Genomic DNA, 18964 nt, shown 5'->3' on the forward strand with positions numbered 1-18964 from the left:
TGTCTCTCCGGCTCAACCTTGTATCAGTCCCCTCCTAACTCACTCACTACTCTCCGGTAACAATGATTTCTCAGTTCCTCAAACGTGCCAAGCTCTTCCCCATCCCAGAGCCTTTGCACTTGCTGTTCACTCAACCTAGTGTTCTTGCCCACGTCTGTACCTGGATAACTCCAGCAATTTCAGAGATCCTTCCTTCATCCTACATCCCTTTATCCAAACTGTACATAAAGTACTTCCTCATTCTTTTTCACAGCTGGACAATATCCCGTTATCTGATATATAGTCTTTAATCAGTCCCCATTGGTGGTTATTTAGATTATTTTCAATCTTTTACTTTTACAATGAATAATCTTGTACATAAAGGTTATCTATAAGATAAATTCCTGGAAGAATTGCTGGATTAAATGGTCCATGGAGCCAGTTCAGCGTAGTGGTTAAGAGTCTGGGCTCTACTGCCTGCCTGCTGTGTAACCTTGGGCAAGTGATGGAACCTCTCCATGCCTGTTTCCTCATTTGTAAAATGGGGATAATAACAGTACCTCTTAAAATTGTTGTGAGGCCTAAGAGAGTTGGTACATGTGTAATGCAATGTCTAGCACATGGCCACTCCATTAATGTGAACTGTTGTTATTAGCATTTAAAATTTTAGGTAGATCTTGAAAAGTTTCTCCCCATACATATGTTATCATATGTATACTCCCATCAGTATGAGAATGACTGCCTCTTCATACCCTCAACACAGTGTCTTATTAAACTATTTTTTACTCTTTGCTAATATGATGAACACAGCCTCTCATAATAGTTTAATTTGTATTTCTCTTGTTAAGAGTGAAATTAAGCCTATTTTCATATGTTTAAGTACATTTATGTCCTGAATGTTCCACATGTTTCACAGACTCCTATTTGTCATTTCCTTTCTCTTACTGATTTGTAGGAGTTATTTATGTATTAAGAAGTTTAACCTTTGTCTGTGCTATGAGTTACTCTTTCATAGTATTCAATACTTTTCTTTCCTAGTACTTATTCCTATTTTTAATGGTGTCTTTATTTATGATTACTTTTTAATGTTTCATAAGACCAAGGTACATGTTAATTTGTTAATCATTATGTATTGAACACCAAGTAAAATGCTAAACACAGAAGAATAATCACTAAAAAAATGATCAATAAATATTTAATGAATGGGCCAAATATGACAAAGAGAACTTTCCTACGTAAATAGACTGGGAAAATAGAAAGGAAACTATTTTGTATGGACATGTGATGAGTTTGGTTTTGGATACGTGGAGTGTTAGGTGACAGCCAGTATTCTAAGCTGAATATGCACGAGACTCCTACTTTGGCAAAATACTCATGAAGAGTACTTTGAAACTAATGATCTCTGATGGGAAGAATGTTATGTGAGGGTTCATAAACAAATACTTCCAATCAGAAACAATAGTTGTCATAACAGTTTTAAAACAAATATGAAAAGAAAAGGAAAAATAGAAGCATTATATATTTGCAAGTATAAAGATGTGAGGAACGTAGAAAAATTTTAATGCCTTGGGACTATAACGATTATTGAAAAGTATTTAGATAGTATGTTGTAATTATACCCAAATCACTTATTGTGAAGGGATGAAAATCTTTACTGAAGGACAATTGTGTCCATCATAGTTATATAAGCTTGTAGAAATCAAAAGCACCCTTTTTCTATAAAGTAGGTTATTTGGTTTATCAATATATTGTGGTTTTTAATTTATAATTAATTGGACAGTGATTGTGTTTTCTATTACTGAACTATCACTGAAATATAGTCGCTATCAATTGAATCCCCAAATCTGTTTTTTACAGACTATATATATATATTTTTTTTAATAAATTTATTTATTTATTTATTTTTGGCTGTGTTGGGTCTTCGTTGCTGTGCGCGGGCTTTCTCTAGTTGCGGCGAGTGGGGGCTACTCTTCGTTGCAGTGCGCTTGCTTCTCATTGCAGTGGCTTCTCATTGTGGGGCACAAGCTCTAGGCGTGCGGGCTTCAGTATTTATGGCACGCAGGCTCAGTAGTTGTGGCTTGCAGGCTCTAGAGCACAGGCTCAGTAGTTGTGGCACACGGGCTTAGTTGCTCCGCGGCATGTGGGATCTTCCCGGACCAGGGCTTGAACCCGTGTCCCCTGCATTGGCAAGAGGATTCTTAACCACTGCACCACCAGGGAAGTCCCTACAGACTATATTAACTGCATGGAGAAGAAGAAACCATGCAGTCTTCTAAAAAGAAATGCTATTTTTTCAGAACAGAGAATTTATCCTAAAATATTATTCAATAAACAGGAATATCTTGATGGCTACAGTCACTGAATAACCATTTTGACTTACATGGATATGAATTGGTACCTTTAATAAGTCCGTTGTGAAGTTATATTCCTTGTTTAATGATTGTAAGAAAATATTCAGGGCAGGAACTCTATCTTGATGGCATGGGGATGTGGTATCCCAACGTCAATGTCAATTCTCAAATGATCCTATAGACTAAAAGATACTGTCTTTAAAGTATACATATTTTTTTCTCCTCATTAATAAAAAAAGACCTGTGAATTAAGAAATTAAAAATATGGCTGTAATTGCACTGGAGAGACAAGTCATTTAAACAAAAATCTTAGTCACATGAGAATGACTTTCTGCTTTTAGCGTGTCTTTGCCCTATTGATCATCATTCCTGGCATTTCTGAACCTTTTTGTCATAAAAGCAGGGGTTTTGTGTACAGTCATCAGATTCTTCCCTTCAGGTGAGGGGCTTGTCAGTGAAAAATGAAGTGATCTGTAACAAAGGTGTAGAAAGTGTAAAGGCGATAAATCTACGTGAACTGCAGCAGCAGTTGATCATGGCCTGTCTGGCTGAGCGTGTGCTGGCCATGGATACTATCGGAGATATATATAGTGTCACTTCAGGGGCTTTTAAGAAGCCAGTCATTTGCTTATGCTGAGTTCCCAGATGTGCTTATTTTGTGCTTAAAATAGGAACATTTATTCATTAAGGGAGAAAAGAAACTCCTAGGTGGCCTGTGTTAATCTACAAAGGAAATAGTTACAGAATTTTGGGCCAGGCTCTTATTTTATACAACTGTGTTAAAAGACTGGAGGTAAATATAAAGTAAAGCTTGTTTTGTTTTTCTTACTTATAAAAATAACATCATTAGAGCTATTCTCAAAGAATATGAAGCGAATGATGATAGAGAAAGGTTTTATTTTGTTCATTGTTGCTGTTCCTGCATTTTTGCTCTGCCCCTTGCTGAGACTTGGGGAAACGAAGTCAGTGGTTTGTTGTTACAGCTCAGTTACTTTCTAAAGAAGTAGGCTACCTGCACCAGGAGTCTGTTCTTTGATGTGTTAATGTATCTTATACTCGTCAAAGGAGCCTTGATAAGTCAATACCAAAGACTGATCCAAAAGGTCAATTACAATCCTTAACAGCAGCAGTCCCCAACCTTTTTTTAAAAAATTTATTTACTTATTATTTTTGGCTGCATTGGGTTTTTGTTGCTGCGTGCGGGCTTTTCTCTAGTTGGGGCGAGCAGGTGCTACTCTTTGTTGCGGTGCGAGGGCTTCTCATTGCGGTGGCTTCTTTTGTTGTGGAGCACTGGCTCTAGAGCACAGGCTCAGTAGGCATTGCTCTGCGGCATGTGGAATCTTCCCGGACCAGGGCTCGAACCCGTGTCCCCTGCATTGGCAGGCGGATTCTTAACCACTGCGCCACCAGGGATGTCCAGTCCAGGGGTGGAGCCAAGGGATGGAAACCCTTGTGTTCTAAAGGAGTACCACCCATAATTGGAATATAAGAGAATGGGCTGCCTCAACCTGGGCCTGTTCTGTTGGTATGAAGAGGACAAAAATGTACTCATTTATAGAAATATGGCCAAATGATTGCTTGCTTACTTCAATCTGCATCTCTTTATAGCTAACTAATTATTCTCAATCCCATTACTGAAATGGAAGCTGAGTTTAGCAAATTGTTTGGCCGTTAACATTTAGTGCACAAAATTCTTAATTAACAAAATAAAATACTACAATCCATTATAAATCACTTTGCTAAACTTTCAGACTTCATAAGGAATTTTGTCTTGTCCAAGAGCTACTTTCAAACCGCTTGCTGATCTGGTAATCATACTTCGATTCCCTGTGGAGCTGAGTGAAAGAATGTAAAGGGAGCCAATTAAAGAAACTTTGAGCCCGAATAGACAAGCAGAGGCCATCTTGTTCATCCTTCTGCCTCCAGGCAAAAACCATCCCCTGCACCAAAAATTTTTGCTTGAATCCTGCTGACAAAAATGCTCACTACATGTAAATGACAAGTCATGATCCATTTAATGCAACTAAAGCAGATTGTTAACTGTTCAAGACTTATTTATTGTGTTCTAAGATGCTGAGTATGAAAGCTCATCTGAATTGTTTTAATTCCTCCTTTCTAGACAATTATTTTGTACAAGAAACGTACTCAAATAATTGTAAAGCTGTGGGAAATTTGTGTCCAGGAAATAAAGTTATCTTTATCATCTTATTAAATGTATTTTTGGTTTCCTTTCACTCAAGGTCTACCTTACGGGTGGGAGGAAGCTTACACAGCAGATGGAATCAAGTACTTCATCAAGTAAGTACAAGCATCTCAACCGAGTAAGCAATTTTCTTCACATCTGGAGAGAACCTGGAAGTTGCAGAATAATCAGTAATACCAAGAAACCCTCTTGGAGGTTACAAAAATTAGTAACAGGAAGTGAAACTTCACCATTTTCATTTCATGTGATTTAAATGCTAATATCAGATATATTTAGGAAAAAAAAAAACATAATAATTATTTCAAGGGAAACGTCAAAAAATTGGAACAGGATTGCCATTTGAACCTAAATGTTGGCTGCCTGAATTCTCTTCTGGCTAAAAGTATTAATATTTATGCAAAGTTAATATCTAATGAAAAAATCTGCATTGTCTTAAAACTTATTAACAATAATGGTAATAATATCAACATTTTTTCATGCTTTGCAGTGTACACAGTTCATTCATTCTGCAGATACTTTTTGAGCATTTGCTGTGTGCCAGGCAGTATTCCATACCTTGGAGATACAGTAGTGAGATATACAGACTATATATATTCTATATATTCTCTGATATCGGGGAATTTACTTAATAGTGAGGAAAAACATACAATATATAACTGAGGAGATAAATGAGACAGTATATGAACAAACCTCATCACAATGGAGTCTCAGAACATCCTTCATTTATAGATGAAAAAAATAAGAGCCTAGAGTAGTTGCCAAAAAATCCACAGCTAACTAAATCACCAAGCCAGAAGGGAATCCAAGTCTTCTGACACCAGGATTCTCTCTAGTGTACTAGACTGATAGAGACCTCTCTTTGAAAGCCTCAACAGAAATACATTTTCTAGCTGCTGGACTGGTTAATTTTACTCTGGACACAGCAATCTGGTATACTTCCACTATGTTCTGGGTAGCTCTTTTCATGTCAGAATTGGAGTTATGAGAACACAAAGGGGATTCCCAACAACCTCTTAAAATCCCAGGAGACTTCCTTATATGACCCTTTTTTAGCAAATGATACTTGGTATGCATTTGGGGAGGAAAAGAGAGATGTGTCCTTGCTGTTCTTTCAAATGTGCAAGTATTTTTCAAAGCAATATCCACATTTTGGATTCTCAAGCCCTGTGACTTTACACAGGTTCCTACATCTCTCTTCATCTCAGTTTTCTCATCAAAAAATAAGGGGAATTGTACCTACTTCATAGAGTTGTTAAATGTTAAGCACCTAGCATAAAATTTTGAACACAGTAGATACCTAATAAAATAGTCATCATTAATTTACAACATGGAGAAAACATCATGGTGGAAAAAAGAACAAGAAAAATCGTATGACCATTAAAGACATTGAAAATTCAGAAGCTTCATATTTTGAAAAGATTTAAGGAGAAGCTAGTGGTAAACCTGGCAAAGTATTTTCTTGATTTTTTTTTTCTTGTGGTCTCTAGCAAAAAGTAATTAATAAAGCAAAGGTGTAGTTTATAATACACGAAGGAGAAAGGGACTTTTGGAGCAAAGGACCCAGGAATTCCATGAACAGATTACATTTAGCGCCATACTATTCACCTCCCAAATCATAACTCTTCTGGAAGGAAAGTTTCACTTCAATATGCTGTATTAACTATGTTTAGTTCCTCAGAGATTTGAATCACTGTACTGTAGGGGTGGCAAGAAAATGAAAAACCACATCCAAATTTGCACTGGGTTTCTTTCTTATGTTCACTTTATAATGGATAAGGGGAGAGATGTGGGGATGGGGGGGGTGGTTATGTTCAACAGCCAGGCATATGTTAGGTGTATTTTTCTATGCATTGTATTGTCTAATCTTCTTAACACTGTAGAAAGTGGGCATCGCTCAGCTCTTAATAGGACGACATTATGATGGTGGTGAGCTGCATCCTGCCCTCAGCCATGCCTGTCTCCTAGAAGGTCCCCAAAAGAAATGCCCCATCAAAGGAAGGCAAACTAGCATTCATTGTAAACCGGGGTTCTGAAGTCAGAGGCCTTTGAAAAATGTCAGTAAATGAGTCTGGACCCTGTGGGGAACTCCTTCACCAAGGCTTAGCCTTAGCCGTCTGTCAGTATCCTAACCCAAAGCTGTGTCAGAGCCTAACCAGTGCCCTGTGAGGAAAGGAAGGGATAAGGGCACCATCACCAACTACCAAGGAAAAGGAGGGAGAGAGAGATGTGAGTGTGAGTCAGAGAGTGAGCATGTCCCATTGCCTGGTACCCAGTGGTTTAAGCCACTGTCCTTTGCTGACTGGAACAGTAGCCTTGGGCTGGGCTCCTACTATAAGGGAGAACAGCATCCAAGGAGAAGAGAGAAGAGAAGCAGTAGCAAGCCCTTTGACTGCCCTGAGATCTAACTCAGTCCCTGTAGAAGGAATAGAAAGCGGCACCACATTTGTATAATCCACTCCAGTCATAGAAAATAATGTACACTCTTTAGGGAGTTCTCTTCCTTGACCTTAATCTTGACTCCTAAGGAAAGCTGAAAAGAGGTAAGGTAGATTTGTTAAAGGACAGTGGTGGGTATCCTTGTCTCACCATTACAGTTGGAGAAACTCTGTGGAAAAGAGGCTAAACTCGTCCAGGCCACGCAGTAGTAAAATTTCAGAGTCAAGATACAGTTCCAGGGTTGTCTGAGTCCAAAGCCATCCCCCCAAAACACACACCCATGCTGCACCATCTCCATCTCCTTATTTTAACGTAGCATGTTTACATATGACGAGAAAGATATTTTAAACTGATTTTGATTTTGTTAGAATTCTATACGTCATTCATTTTTAAATAGCAGAATAGAAACTTAGTTCTAAGCATAAGTAGTTATCTCCTGGAGACTAGAAAGGTCAAACAGTAAAGATAAGAAAATCTAACAATATACCAGTGTTTTCTTTATCTTGTCTCATGAAGGAATGGACTGCTTGCCATGAGTTGGCTTTTTTGCTAGTCATTAACCCCATTCAAGCACCAACATTTATCTTAGTTTAACTATTCTTAATGGAAGTCTTATTTTACAAGTATTGTGTGCTTCCCTGCCTTCTTCTACTGAGGCCCCTGAACAAAATCATTATAAACATCAATCTTATACATAATACAGTGAGTTCTGCAGGGTGATGTTAAGCTGTGTAAGCTAGAATAGAGACACAGCTGTCATCTCTCCCCGCTGTCAACATGCCTGGCCATCTCCTCATCTCCATTCTCCTTTTCGATCCTCTACACACTTCACCATCTTCCCCAGGAGTTTATTTGAGGAAGACAGGATGCCAAATAATCAGACTAATTTGAATTGCTTGTAAATAGTCCTGGAGTGTGCATCTACAAGTGTTTGTATGTGTCAAGTGCATAAGTTCTGGTGCACGTGGATTTGATTCCAGGAAGGCCATCTGGTATAAGGAAAAGAAGACCATGGGCTTTGGATTTGGAGAAACTTAGGTTCCAATGCTGGTGTCTCCACAGAATAGCTGAATGACCTTGGCATGTTTACTAAACCTCTCTGGGCTTTAATTTCTACATATAGAATGGAAAGAATATTAGCCCTTTATAGAGTTCCTGCCCAGAATGAATGAGCTTATGTATGTAAAGAGCCTATCATAACATCTGACGCAAAGTAGACACTTTCAGCCAAGGCTAGGCCTCTTCACTTCCTCCTAACATTTTTTTTTCTTTTTTTTTTTCTTTTTAATGTCTGAAACATTAATATTAACATGTTTCCATACATATTTCCATACAAATACAAATATAAGATTTTTAGAAATTTCATGTAATGTCTAAAACATTTATATTAACATATTTCCATACAAATAACCCAATGAAAGTTTAGTATTAGTTGTTCTCTTTGTTTGTTTTTTTATACTGCAGGTTCTTATTAGGCATCAATTTTATACACATCAGTGTATACATGTCAATCCCAATCGCCCAATTCAGCACACCACCATCCCCACCCCACCGCAGTTTTCCCCCCTTGGTGTCCATATGTCCATTCTCTACATCTGTGTCTCAACTTCTGCCCTGCAAACCGGCTCATCTGTACCATTTTTCTAGGTTCCACATACATGCATTAATATACGATATTTGTTTTTCTCTTTCTGACTTACTTCACTCTTTATGACAGTCTCTAGATCCATCCACTTCTCAACAAATGACTCAATTTCGTTCCTTTTTATGGCTGGGTAATATTCCATTGTATATATGTACCACATCTTCTTTATCCATTCGTCTGTTGATGGGCATTTAGGTTGCTTCCATGACCTGGCTATTGTAAATAGTGCTGCAATGAACATTCGGGTGCATGTGTCTTTTTGAATTACGGTTTTCTCTGGGTATATGCCCAGTAGTGGGATTACTGGGTCATATGGTAATTCTATTTTTAGTTTTTTAAGGAACCTCCATATTGTTCTCCATAGTGGCTGTATCAATTTACATTCCCACCAACAGTGCAAGAGGGTTCCCTTTTCTCCACACCCTCTCCAGCATTTGTTGTTTGTTGATTTTCTGATGATGCCCATTCTAACAGGAGTGAGGTGATACCTCATTGTAGTTTTGATTTGCATTTCTCTAATAATTAGTGATGTTGAGCAGCTTTTCATGTGCTTCGTGGCCGTCTGTATGTCTTCTTTGGAGAAATGTCTATTTAGGTCTTCTGCCCATTTTTGGATTGGGGTGTTTGTTTCTTTGATATTGAGCTGAATGAGCTGTTTATATATTTTGGAGATTAATCCTTTGTCCGTTGATTCGTTTGCAAATATTTTCTCCCATTCTGAGGGTTGTCTTTTTGTCTTGTTTATGGTTTCCTTTGCTGTGCAAAAGCTTTGAAGTTTCATTAGGTCCCATTTGTTTATTTTTGTTTTTATTTCCATTACTCTAGGAGGTGGATCAAAAAAGATCTTGCTGTGATTTATGTCAAAGAGTGTTCTTCCTATGGTTTCCTCTAAGAGTTTTATAGTGTCCAGTCTTATATTTAGGTCTCTAATCCATTTTGAGTTTATTTTTGTGTATGGTGTTAGGGAGTATTCTAATTTCATTCTTTTACATGTAGCTGTCCAGTTTTCCCAGCACCACTTATTGAAGAGACTGTCTTTCCTCCATTGTATATCTTTGCCTCCTTTGTCATAGATTAGTTGATCATAGGTACGTGGGTTAATCTCTGGGCTTTCTATCTTGTTCCATTGATCTATGTTTCTGTTTTTGTGCCAGTACCATATTGTCTTGATTACTGTAGCTTTGTAGTATAGTCTGAAGTCAGGGAGTCTGATTCCTCCAGCTCCATTTTTTTGCCTCAAGACTGCTTTGGCTATTCGGGGTCTTTTGTGTCTCCATACAAATTTTAAGATGATTTGTTCTAGCTCTGTAAAAAATACCATTGGTAATTTGATAGAGATTGCATTGAATCTGTAGATTGCTTTGGGTAGTATACTCATTTTCACAATGTTGATTCTTCCAATCCAAGAACATGGTATATCTCTCCATATGTTGGTATCATCTTTAATTTCTTTCATCAGTGTCTTATAGTTTTCTGCATACAGGTCTTTTGTCTCCCTAGGTAGGTTTATTCCTAGGTATTTTATTCTTTTTGTTGCAATGGTAAATGGGAGTGTTTCCATAATTTCTCTTTCAGATTTTTCATCATTAGTGTATAGGAATGCAAGAGATTTCTGTGCATTAATTTTGTATCCTGCAACTTTACCATATTCATTCATTAGCTCTAGCAGTTTTCTGGTGGCAGTTTTAGGATTCTCTATGTATAGTATCATGTCATCCGCAAACAGTGACAGTTTTACTTCTTCTTTTCCAATTTGTATTCCTTTTATTTCTTTTTCTTCTCTGATTGCCGTGGCTAGGACTTCCAGAACTATGTTGAATAATAGTGGTGAGAGTGGACATCCTTGTCTCGTTCCTGATCTTAGAGGAAATGTTTTCAGTTTTTCACCATTGAGAATGATGTTTGCTGTGGGTTTGTCATATATGACCTTTATTATGTTGAGGTAGGTTCCCTCTATGCCCACTTTCCAGAATTTTGTTAAAAGCTTTTTCTGCATCTATTGAGATGATCATATGGTTTTTATTCTTCAGTTTGTTAATATGCTGTATCACATTGATTGATTTGCGTATATTGAAGAATCCTTGCATCCCTGGGATAAATCCCACTTGATCATGGTGTATGATCCTTTTAATGTGTTGTTGAATTCTGTTTGCTAGTATTTTGTTGAGGATTTTTGCATCTATATTCATCAATGATATTGGTCTGTAATTTTCTTTTTTTGTAGTGTCTTTGTCTGGTTTTGGTATCAGGGTGATGGTGGCCTCATAGAATGAGTTTGGGAGTGTTCCTTCCTCTGCAATTTTTTGGAAGAGTTTGAGAAGGATAGGTGTTAGCTCTTCTCCAAATGTTTGATAGAATTCACCTGTGAAGCCATCTGGTCCTGGACTGTTGTTTGTTGGAAGATTTTTAATCACAGTTTCAATTTCATTACTTGTGATTGGTCTGTTCATATTTTCTGTTTCTTCCTGGTTCAGTCTTGGAAGGTTATACCTTTCCAAAAATTTGTCCATTTCTTCCAGGTTGTCCATTTTATTGGCATAAAATTGCTTGTAGTAGTCTCTTAGGTTGCTTTGTATTTCTGTGGTGTCTGTTGTAACTTCTCCTTTTTCATTTCTGATTTTATTGATTTGAGTCCTCTCCCTCTTTTTCTTGATGAGTCTGGCTAATGGCTTATCAATTTTGTTTATCTTCTCAAAGAACCAACTTTTAGTTTTATTGATCTTTGCTATTGTTTTCTTTGTTTCTATTTCATTTATTTCTGCTCTGATCTTTATGATTTCTTTCCTTCTGCTAACTTTGGGTTTTGGTTGTTCTTCTTTCTCTAGTTTCTTTAGGTGTAAGGTTAGATTGTTTACTTGAGATTTTTCTTGTTTCTTTAGGTAGGCTTGTATAGCTATAAACTTCCCTCTTAGAACTGCTTTTGCTGCATCCCATAGGTTTTGGGTCGTCGTGTTTTCATTGTCATTTGTCTCTAGGTATTTTTTTATTTCCTCTTTGATTTCTTCAGTGATCTCTTCGTTATTTAGTAACGTATTGTTTAGCCTCCATGTGTTTTTCTTTTTTACGTTTTTTTCCCTGTAATTCATTTCTAATCTCATAGCGTTGTGGTCAGAAAAGATGCTTGATATGATTTCAATTTTCTTAAATTTACTGAGGCTTGATTTGTGACCCAAGATGTGATCTATCCTGGAGAATGTTCCGTGCGCACTTGAGAAGAACGTGTAATCTGCTGTTTTTGGATGGAATGTCCTATATATATCAATTAAATCTATCTGGTCTATTGTGTCATTTAAAGCTTCTGTTTCCTTATTTATTTTCATTTGGATGATCTGTCCATTGGTGTAAGTGAGGTGTTAAAGTCCCCCACTATGATTGTGTTACTGTCAATTTCCTCTTTTATAGCTGTTAGCAGTTGCCTTATGTATTGAGGTGCTCCTATGTTGGGTGCATATATATTTATAATTGTTATATCTTCTTCTTGGATTGATCCCTGGATCATTATGTAGTGTCCTTCCTTGTCTCTTGTAACATTCTTTATTTTAAAGTCTATCTTATCTGATATGAGTATAGCTACTCCAGCTTTCTTTTGATTTCCATTTGCATGGAATATCTTTTTCCATCCCCTCACTTTCAGTCTGTATGTGTCCCTAGGTCTAAAGTGGGTCTCTTGTAGACAGCATATATATGGGTCTTGTTTTTGTATCCATTCAACCAGTCTATGTCTTTTGGTTGGGGCATTTAATCCATTCACGTTTAAGGTAATTATCGATATGTATGTTCCTATGACCATTTTCTTAATTGTTTGGGGTTTGTTTTTGTAGGTTCTTTTCTTTTCTTGTGTTTCCCACTTAGAGAAGTTCCTTTAGCATTTGTTGTAGAGCTGGTTTGGTGGTGCTGAATTCTCTTAGCTTTTGCCTGTCTGTAAAGCTTTTGATTTCTCCATCAAATCTAAATGAGATCCTTGCCGGGTAGAGTAATCTTGGTTGTAGGTTCTTCCCTTTCATCACTTTAAGTATATCATGCCACTCCCTTCTGGCTTGTAGAGTTTCTGATGAGAAATCAGCTGTTAACCTTATGGGAGTTCCCTTGTATGTTATTTGTCGTTTTTCCCTTGCTGCTTTCAATAATTTTTCTTTGTCTTTAATTTTTGCCACTTTGATTACTATGTGTCTCGGCGTGTTTCTCCTTGGGTTTATCCTGTATGGGACTCTCTGCGCTTCCTGGACTTGGGTGGCTATTTCCTTTCCCATGTTAGGGAAGTTTTCGACTATAATCTCTTCAAATATTTTCTCTGGTCCTTTCTCTCTCTCTTCACCTTCTGTGACCCCTATAATGCGAATGTTGTTGCGTTTAATGTTGTCCCAGAGGTCTCTTAGGCTGTCTTCATTTCTTTTCATTCTTTTTTCTTTAGTCTGTTCCGCAGCAGTGAATTCCACCATTCTGTCTTCCAGGTCACTTATCCGTTCTTCTGCCTCAGTTATTCTGCTATTGATTCCTTCTAGTGTAGTTTTCATTTCAGTTATTGTATTGGTCATCTCTGTTTGTTTGTTCTTTAATTCTTCTAGGTCTTTTTTAATCATTTCTTGCATCTTCTCAATCTTTGCCTCCATTCTTATTCTGAGGTCCTGGATCATCTTCACTATCATTATTCTGAATTCTTTTTCTGGAAGGTTGCCTATCTCCACTTCATTTAGTTGTTTTTCTGGGGTTTTTTCTTGTTCCTCCATCTGGTACATAACCCTCTGCCTTTTCATCTTGTCTATCTTTCTGTAACTGTGGTTTTTGGTCCACAGGCTGCAGGATTGTAGTTTTTCTTGCTTCTGCTCTGATCTGTTTTTCTATACTTATGCTGATACTGATGCCAAAGGCTCGGCTGTCTCTGCACCGGTACAGAATCGAATCTCAGCGACAAGTGTTTTGGGTGAAGTAGAAAAAATAGCTTTATTTCTTTGCCAGGTAAAGGGGGACACAGCAGGCTCCTGCTTCGAAAAATTAATTGTCCCACCCTCCTAACATTTTGATGAGGGTGTCTTCTCAGCTCTTAGCTGAGTTCAGATAGGATGCCAAATAATTAATGTGTGCATAAGCAAGCATCCACTATATGTCTTTCTTGGAACTATGTAGATTTTTGTTTTTTCATCCTCTCACTACCCCAACCAAAATTTTGAGCCTGGATAGCCTGTGTTAGCTTTTGAGTAGGAGTAGTTCATTTGCCATGTGAATGGTACTTTGGAGGCAAGAAATAACAAGTAATGAACTCAGTTCATTGCCTCTGTCACCTTTGCTTAAAAAGAACAGTGACTGAGATCACCCTTCCAGAACATTGGAGGAGATGCCGGTCTGTGTACATATAATCTCTGCCCTGAGATTGACAGCTGTCACTGTCTTCCCGGAAACTGAATTGTTACATCTGATGGAAGCCAAGCCTCGGGCAAAGGAATAACTGTCAGTGCTGTCCCAAGAATGCCTGGACAAAGACGGTCTTCGTTGAATATTCCTATCCGCCCACATGTCCATTGCACACCCATTAATACTTTGTAGTCATCTACTTACCTTCTGACACAAGAGAAGAAAGCATTTTATCTGGTGTAAACAAATATAATCAAAATATTGGCATTGCTAGAGCCAGTGTTTCATAGAACTAACAAACGTATATGTCTATATATGTGTATATGTATACACCAATTTGTGTATGCACATATGCAAATAGGCAGGGCTTACTCACTTGCTATATAAATACCAGTGCATTCAAGGGAAAACTTTCTTATTTTCTCCTTAGAGAGAGAGTTGCAGCATTCTTAAATTCAATGACAAAATGCCAGTTATCTTGATAGCGCTGTAATGAAATTATCTGATAAACCTGACCATTTTACCATCCAACTTCCTATCTTCCCTTTGCAGTTATATACTATTACAGATTTATAACAGTCTTTTGATATGATTCCACTTTAAAAGTTCATATACTTTATATGTATGTTATATAATTTAATAGAATTATTATGAGTTATGTTTGATAGTAAAAGTGAACTTAATATTACAAACTAGACATAACTGCTACATTGCTTTCTTTGAACTTTTCTTCTATTGAAGGTTTCAGATTCACTGTGATCAGTGGCCATGATTTCATGTATTAATTCTCTATTGTTACTTAATAAATTTCCCCAAAATTTTGCAGCCTTAAACAATAAACATTTATTTTCTTACCCAAGTTGCAGAGGGTCAAGAACCCGGATGTGGTTTTGCTGGATCATTCTGACTCTCTCTCGATGTGGGTTTCTCATAAAGTTGCAATCAAGCTCTTAGCCAGGTCTGGGAATTGAAGAGTGGTTTAAAGGGACTGGAATATTTGTTCCAGGCTTACATGTGAGGCTTCAGTTCCTCACCATAAGTGGACCTTTCTACATCCATAGGGCCATAGGGCTGCACAGACATGGCAGCTGGCTTCCCCCACAACAAGGGACAAGAGGAAAAGTGAGAGCAAGAGAAACACCAAGATAAAAGCTGCAGTGTCTTTTTTTTTTTTTTTTAAGATTTATTGATTGATTGATTGCTATGTTGGGTCTTCGTTTCTGTGCCAGGGCTTTCTCCAGTTGCAGCAAGCGGGGGCCACTCTTCATTGCGGTGCACAGGCCTCTCACCATCGTGGCCTCTCTTGTTGCGGAGCACAGGCTCCAGACGCGCAGGCTCAGTAATTGTGGCTCACGGGCCCAGTTGCTCCGCGGCATGTGGGATCTTCCCGGACCAGGGCTCGAACCCGTGTCCCCTGCATTGGCAGGCGGATTCTCAACCACTGCGCCACCAGGGAAGCCCCTGCAGTGTCTTTTATAACCAATCTCAGAAGTGAGTGACATACCTTCTGCCATATGCTACTGGTCACACAGACCACCCTGGTACAGTGTAGGAGGCAACTATACAAGAGTGTGCATGCCAGAAGGTAAGGACCACTGGGAGCTATCTTAGAGGATGCCTACTACAAGGCTGTTTCACAATATAATATATATAATATATTAATTAATAATTAAATTATTATATATATAATCTATACATCTCTATAAATGATACAAAAATCTGAATATCATATACTTGCTTCAAACATTATATTGTACTATTGGTGATTTTTCAAGTAGGTATAATCATTGTTTTTTTATTTTGTTTGGTTTTTTTTAATATCTTTATTGGAGTATAATTGCTTTACAATGGTGTGTTAGTTTCTGCTTTATAAAAAAGTGAATCAGTTATACATATATATACATATGCCCCCATATCTCTTTCCTCTTGTGTCTCCCTCCCTCCCACCCTCCCTATCCAACCCCTCTAGGTGGTCACAAAGCACTGAGCTGATCTCCCTATGCTATGCGGTTGCTTCCCACTAGCTATCTATTTTACATTTGGTAGTGTATATATGTCCATGCCACTCTCTCACTTTGTCCCAGCTTACCCTTCCCCCTCCCTGTATCCTCAGCTCCATTCTCTAGTGGGTCTGTGTCTATTCCTGTCTTGCCCCTAGATTCTTCATGACTTTTTTTTTTTTTAGATTCCATATATATGTGTTAGCATATGGTATTTGTTTTTCTCTTTCTGACTTACTTCACTCTGTATGACAGACTCTAGGTCCATCCACCTCACTACAAATAACTCAGTTTCATTTCTCTTTTTGGCTGAGTAATATATATTGTATATATATTGTATATATGTGCCACATTGTATATATAATATATATACAATATATATAATATATATATAATATATATACTGATTTATAATATATATAATATATATATTATATATATTATAAATATAATATTTATAATATATATATAATATATAATATATATATAAATGTGTGTATATATATATATATATAATATATAAAATGATCTTTGCCAGTATATCAGTAAGCGACAGTAATCAAGACAGTATGCTACTGGCACAAAACCAGCTTTTAGTTTTAATGATCTTTGCTCTAGTTTCCTTCATTTCTTTTTCATTTATTTCTGATCTGATCTTTATGATTTCTTTCCTTCTGCTAACTTTGGGGTTTTTGTTCTTCTTTCTCTAATTGCTTTAGGTGTAAGTTTAGGTTGTTTATTTGAGGTGTTTCTTGTTTCTTAAGGTAGGATTGTATTGCTAAAAACTTCCCTCTTCGAACTGCTTTTGCTGTATCCCATAGGTTTTGGGTCGTCGTGTTTTCATTTGTCATTTGTTTCTAGGTATTTTTTGATTTCCTCTTTGATTTCTTCAGTTATCTCTTGGTTATTATTTTTTCCTGTAATTGATATCTAGTCTCATAGCGTTGTAGTCAGAAAAGATATTTGATACGATTTCAATTTTCTTAAATTTACCAAAGCTTGATTTGTGACCCAAGATATGATCTATCCTGGAGAATGATCCATGAAGACTTGAGAAGAAAGTGTATTCTGTTGTTTTTGGATGGAATGTCCTATAAATATCAATTAAGTCCATCTTGATTAATGTATCATTTAAAGCTTGTGTTGCCTTATTTATTTTCATTTTGGATGATCTGTCCATTGGTGAAAGTGGGGTGTTAAAGTCCCCTACTATGATTGTGTTACTGTCAGTTTCCCCTTTTATGGCTGTTAGTATTTGCCTTATGTATTGAGGTGCTCCTATGTTGGGTGTGTAAATATTTACAATTGTTATATCTTCTTCTTGGATTGATCCCTTGATCATTATGTAGTGTCCTTCTTTGTCTCTTGTAATAGTCTTTGTTTTAAAGTCTATTTTGTCTGATATGAGAATTGCTACTCCAGCTTTCTTTTGATTTCCATTTGCATGGAATATCTTTTTCCATCCCCTCACTTTCAGTCTGTATGTCTCACTAGGTCTGAAGTGGGTCTCTTGTAGACAGCATATATATAGGTCTTGTTTTTGTATCCATTCAGCCAGTCTGTGTCTTTTGGTTGGAGCATTTAATCCATTTATATTTAAGGTAATTATCGATATGTATGTTCCTATTACCATTTTCTTAATTGTTTTCGGTTTGTTATTGTAGGTGTTTTCCTTCTCTTGTGTTTCCTGGCTAGAGAAGGTCCTTTAGCATTTGTTGTAAAGCTGGTTTGGTGGTGCTGAATTCTCTTAGCTTTTCCTTGTCTGTAAAGGTTTTAATTTCTCTGTCAAATCTGAATGAGATCCTTGCTGGGTAGAGTAATCTTGGTTGTAGGTTTTTCCCCTTCATCACTTTAAATATGTCCTGCCATTCCCTTCTGGCTTGCAGAGTTTCTGCTGAAAGATCAGCTGTTAACCTTATGGGGATTCCCTTGTGTGTTATTTGTTGTTTTTCCCTTGCTGCCTTTAATATTTTTTCTTTGTATTTAATTTTTGATAGTTTGATTAATATGTGTCTTGGCGTGTTTCTCCTTGGATTTATCCTGTATGGGACTCTCCATGCTTCCTGGACTTGATTAACTATTTCCTTTCCCATATTAGGGAAATTTTCAATTATAATCTCTTCAAATATTTTCTTAGTCCCTTTCTTTTTCTCTTCTTCTTCTGGGGCCCCTATAATTCGAATGTTGGTGCGTTTAACGTTGTCCCGGAGGTCTCTGAGACTGTCCTCAATTCTTTTCATTCTTTTTTCTTTACTCTGCTCTGCAGTAGTTATTTCGACTATTTTATCTTCTAGGTCACTTATCCGTTCTTTTGCCTCAGTTATTCTGCTATTGATCCCTTCTAGAGAATTTTTAATTTCATTTATTGTGTTGTTCATCACTGTTTGTTTGCTCTTTAGTTCTTCTAGGTCCTTGTTAAACGTTTCTTGTATTTTCTCCATTATATTTCCAAGATTTTGGATCATCTTTACTATCATTATTCTGAATTCTTTTCCAGGTAGACTGCCTCTTTCCTCTCCATTTTTTAGGTCTGGTGGGTTTTTGCCTTGCTCCTTCATCTTCTGTGTGTTTCTCTGTCTTCTCATGTTGCTTAACTTACTGTGTTTGGGGTCTCCTTTTCGCAGGCTGCAGGTTTGTAGTTCCCATTGTTTTTGGTGTCTGCCCCCAGTGGGTAAGGTTGGTTCAGTGGGTTGTGTAGGCTTCCTGGTGGAGGGGACTAGTGCCTGTGTTCTGGTGGATGAGGCTGGATCTTGTCTTTCTGGTGGGCAGGACCACGTTCAGTGGTGTGTTTTGGTGTGTTTGTGGCCTTATTATGATTTTAGGCAGCCTCTGTGCTAATGGATGGAGTTGTGTTCCTGTCTTGCTAGTTGTTTGGCATAGGGTGTCCAGCACTGTACAACGACTTGCTGGTCGTTGAGTGGAGCTGGGTCTTGGCGTTGAGATGGAGATATCTGGGAGATTTTCACCATTTGATATTACGTGCAGCTGGGAGGTCTCCTGT

The 18964-nt window shown here is 37.5% G+C and overlaps 1 protein-coding gene across 4 annotated transcripts in view; it reads left to right on the forward strand.

The window, feature by feature from the left end:
- STXBP4 (syntaxin binding protein 4) overlaps positions 1 to 18964 on the forward strand; it is a 208306-nt gene that overhangs the window by 171254 nt on the left and 18088 nt on the right. For all 4 annotated transcript variants that reach the window (XR_014257649.1, XM_082442221.1, XM_082442223.1 and 1 more), the window contains one exon: positions 4571 to 4628. Coding sequence is in view for 3 of the 4 variants with exons in the window: in XM_082442221.1 (XP_082298347.1) it covers positions 4571 to 4628 (58 nt within the window). In the remaining variant the exon portion in view is untranslated. The remainder of the gene's footprint in view (positions 1 to 4570; positions 4629 to 18964) is intronic.

Source organism: Balaenoptera physalus, assembly GCF_965194825.1.
Source record: "Balaenoptera physalus genome assembly, chromosome: 20".
NCBI lineage: Eukaryota > Metazoa > Chordata > Mammalia > Artiodactyla > Balaenopteridae > Balaenoptera > Balaenoptera physalus.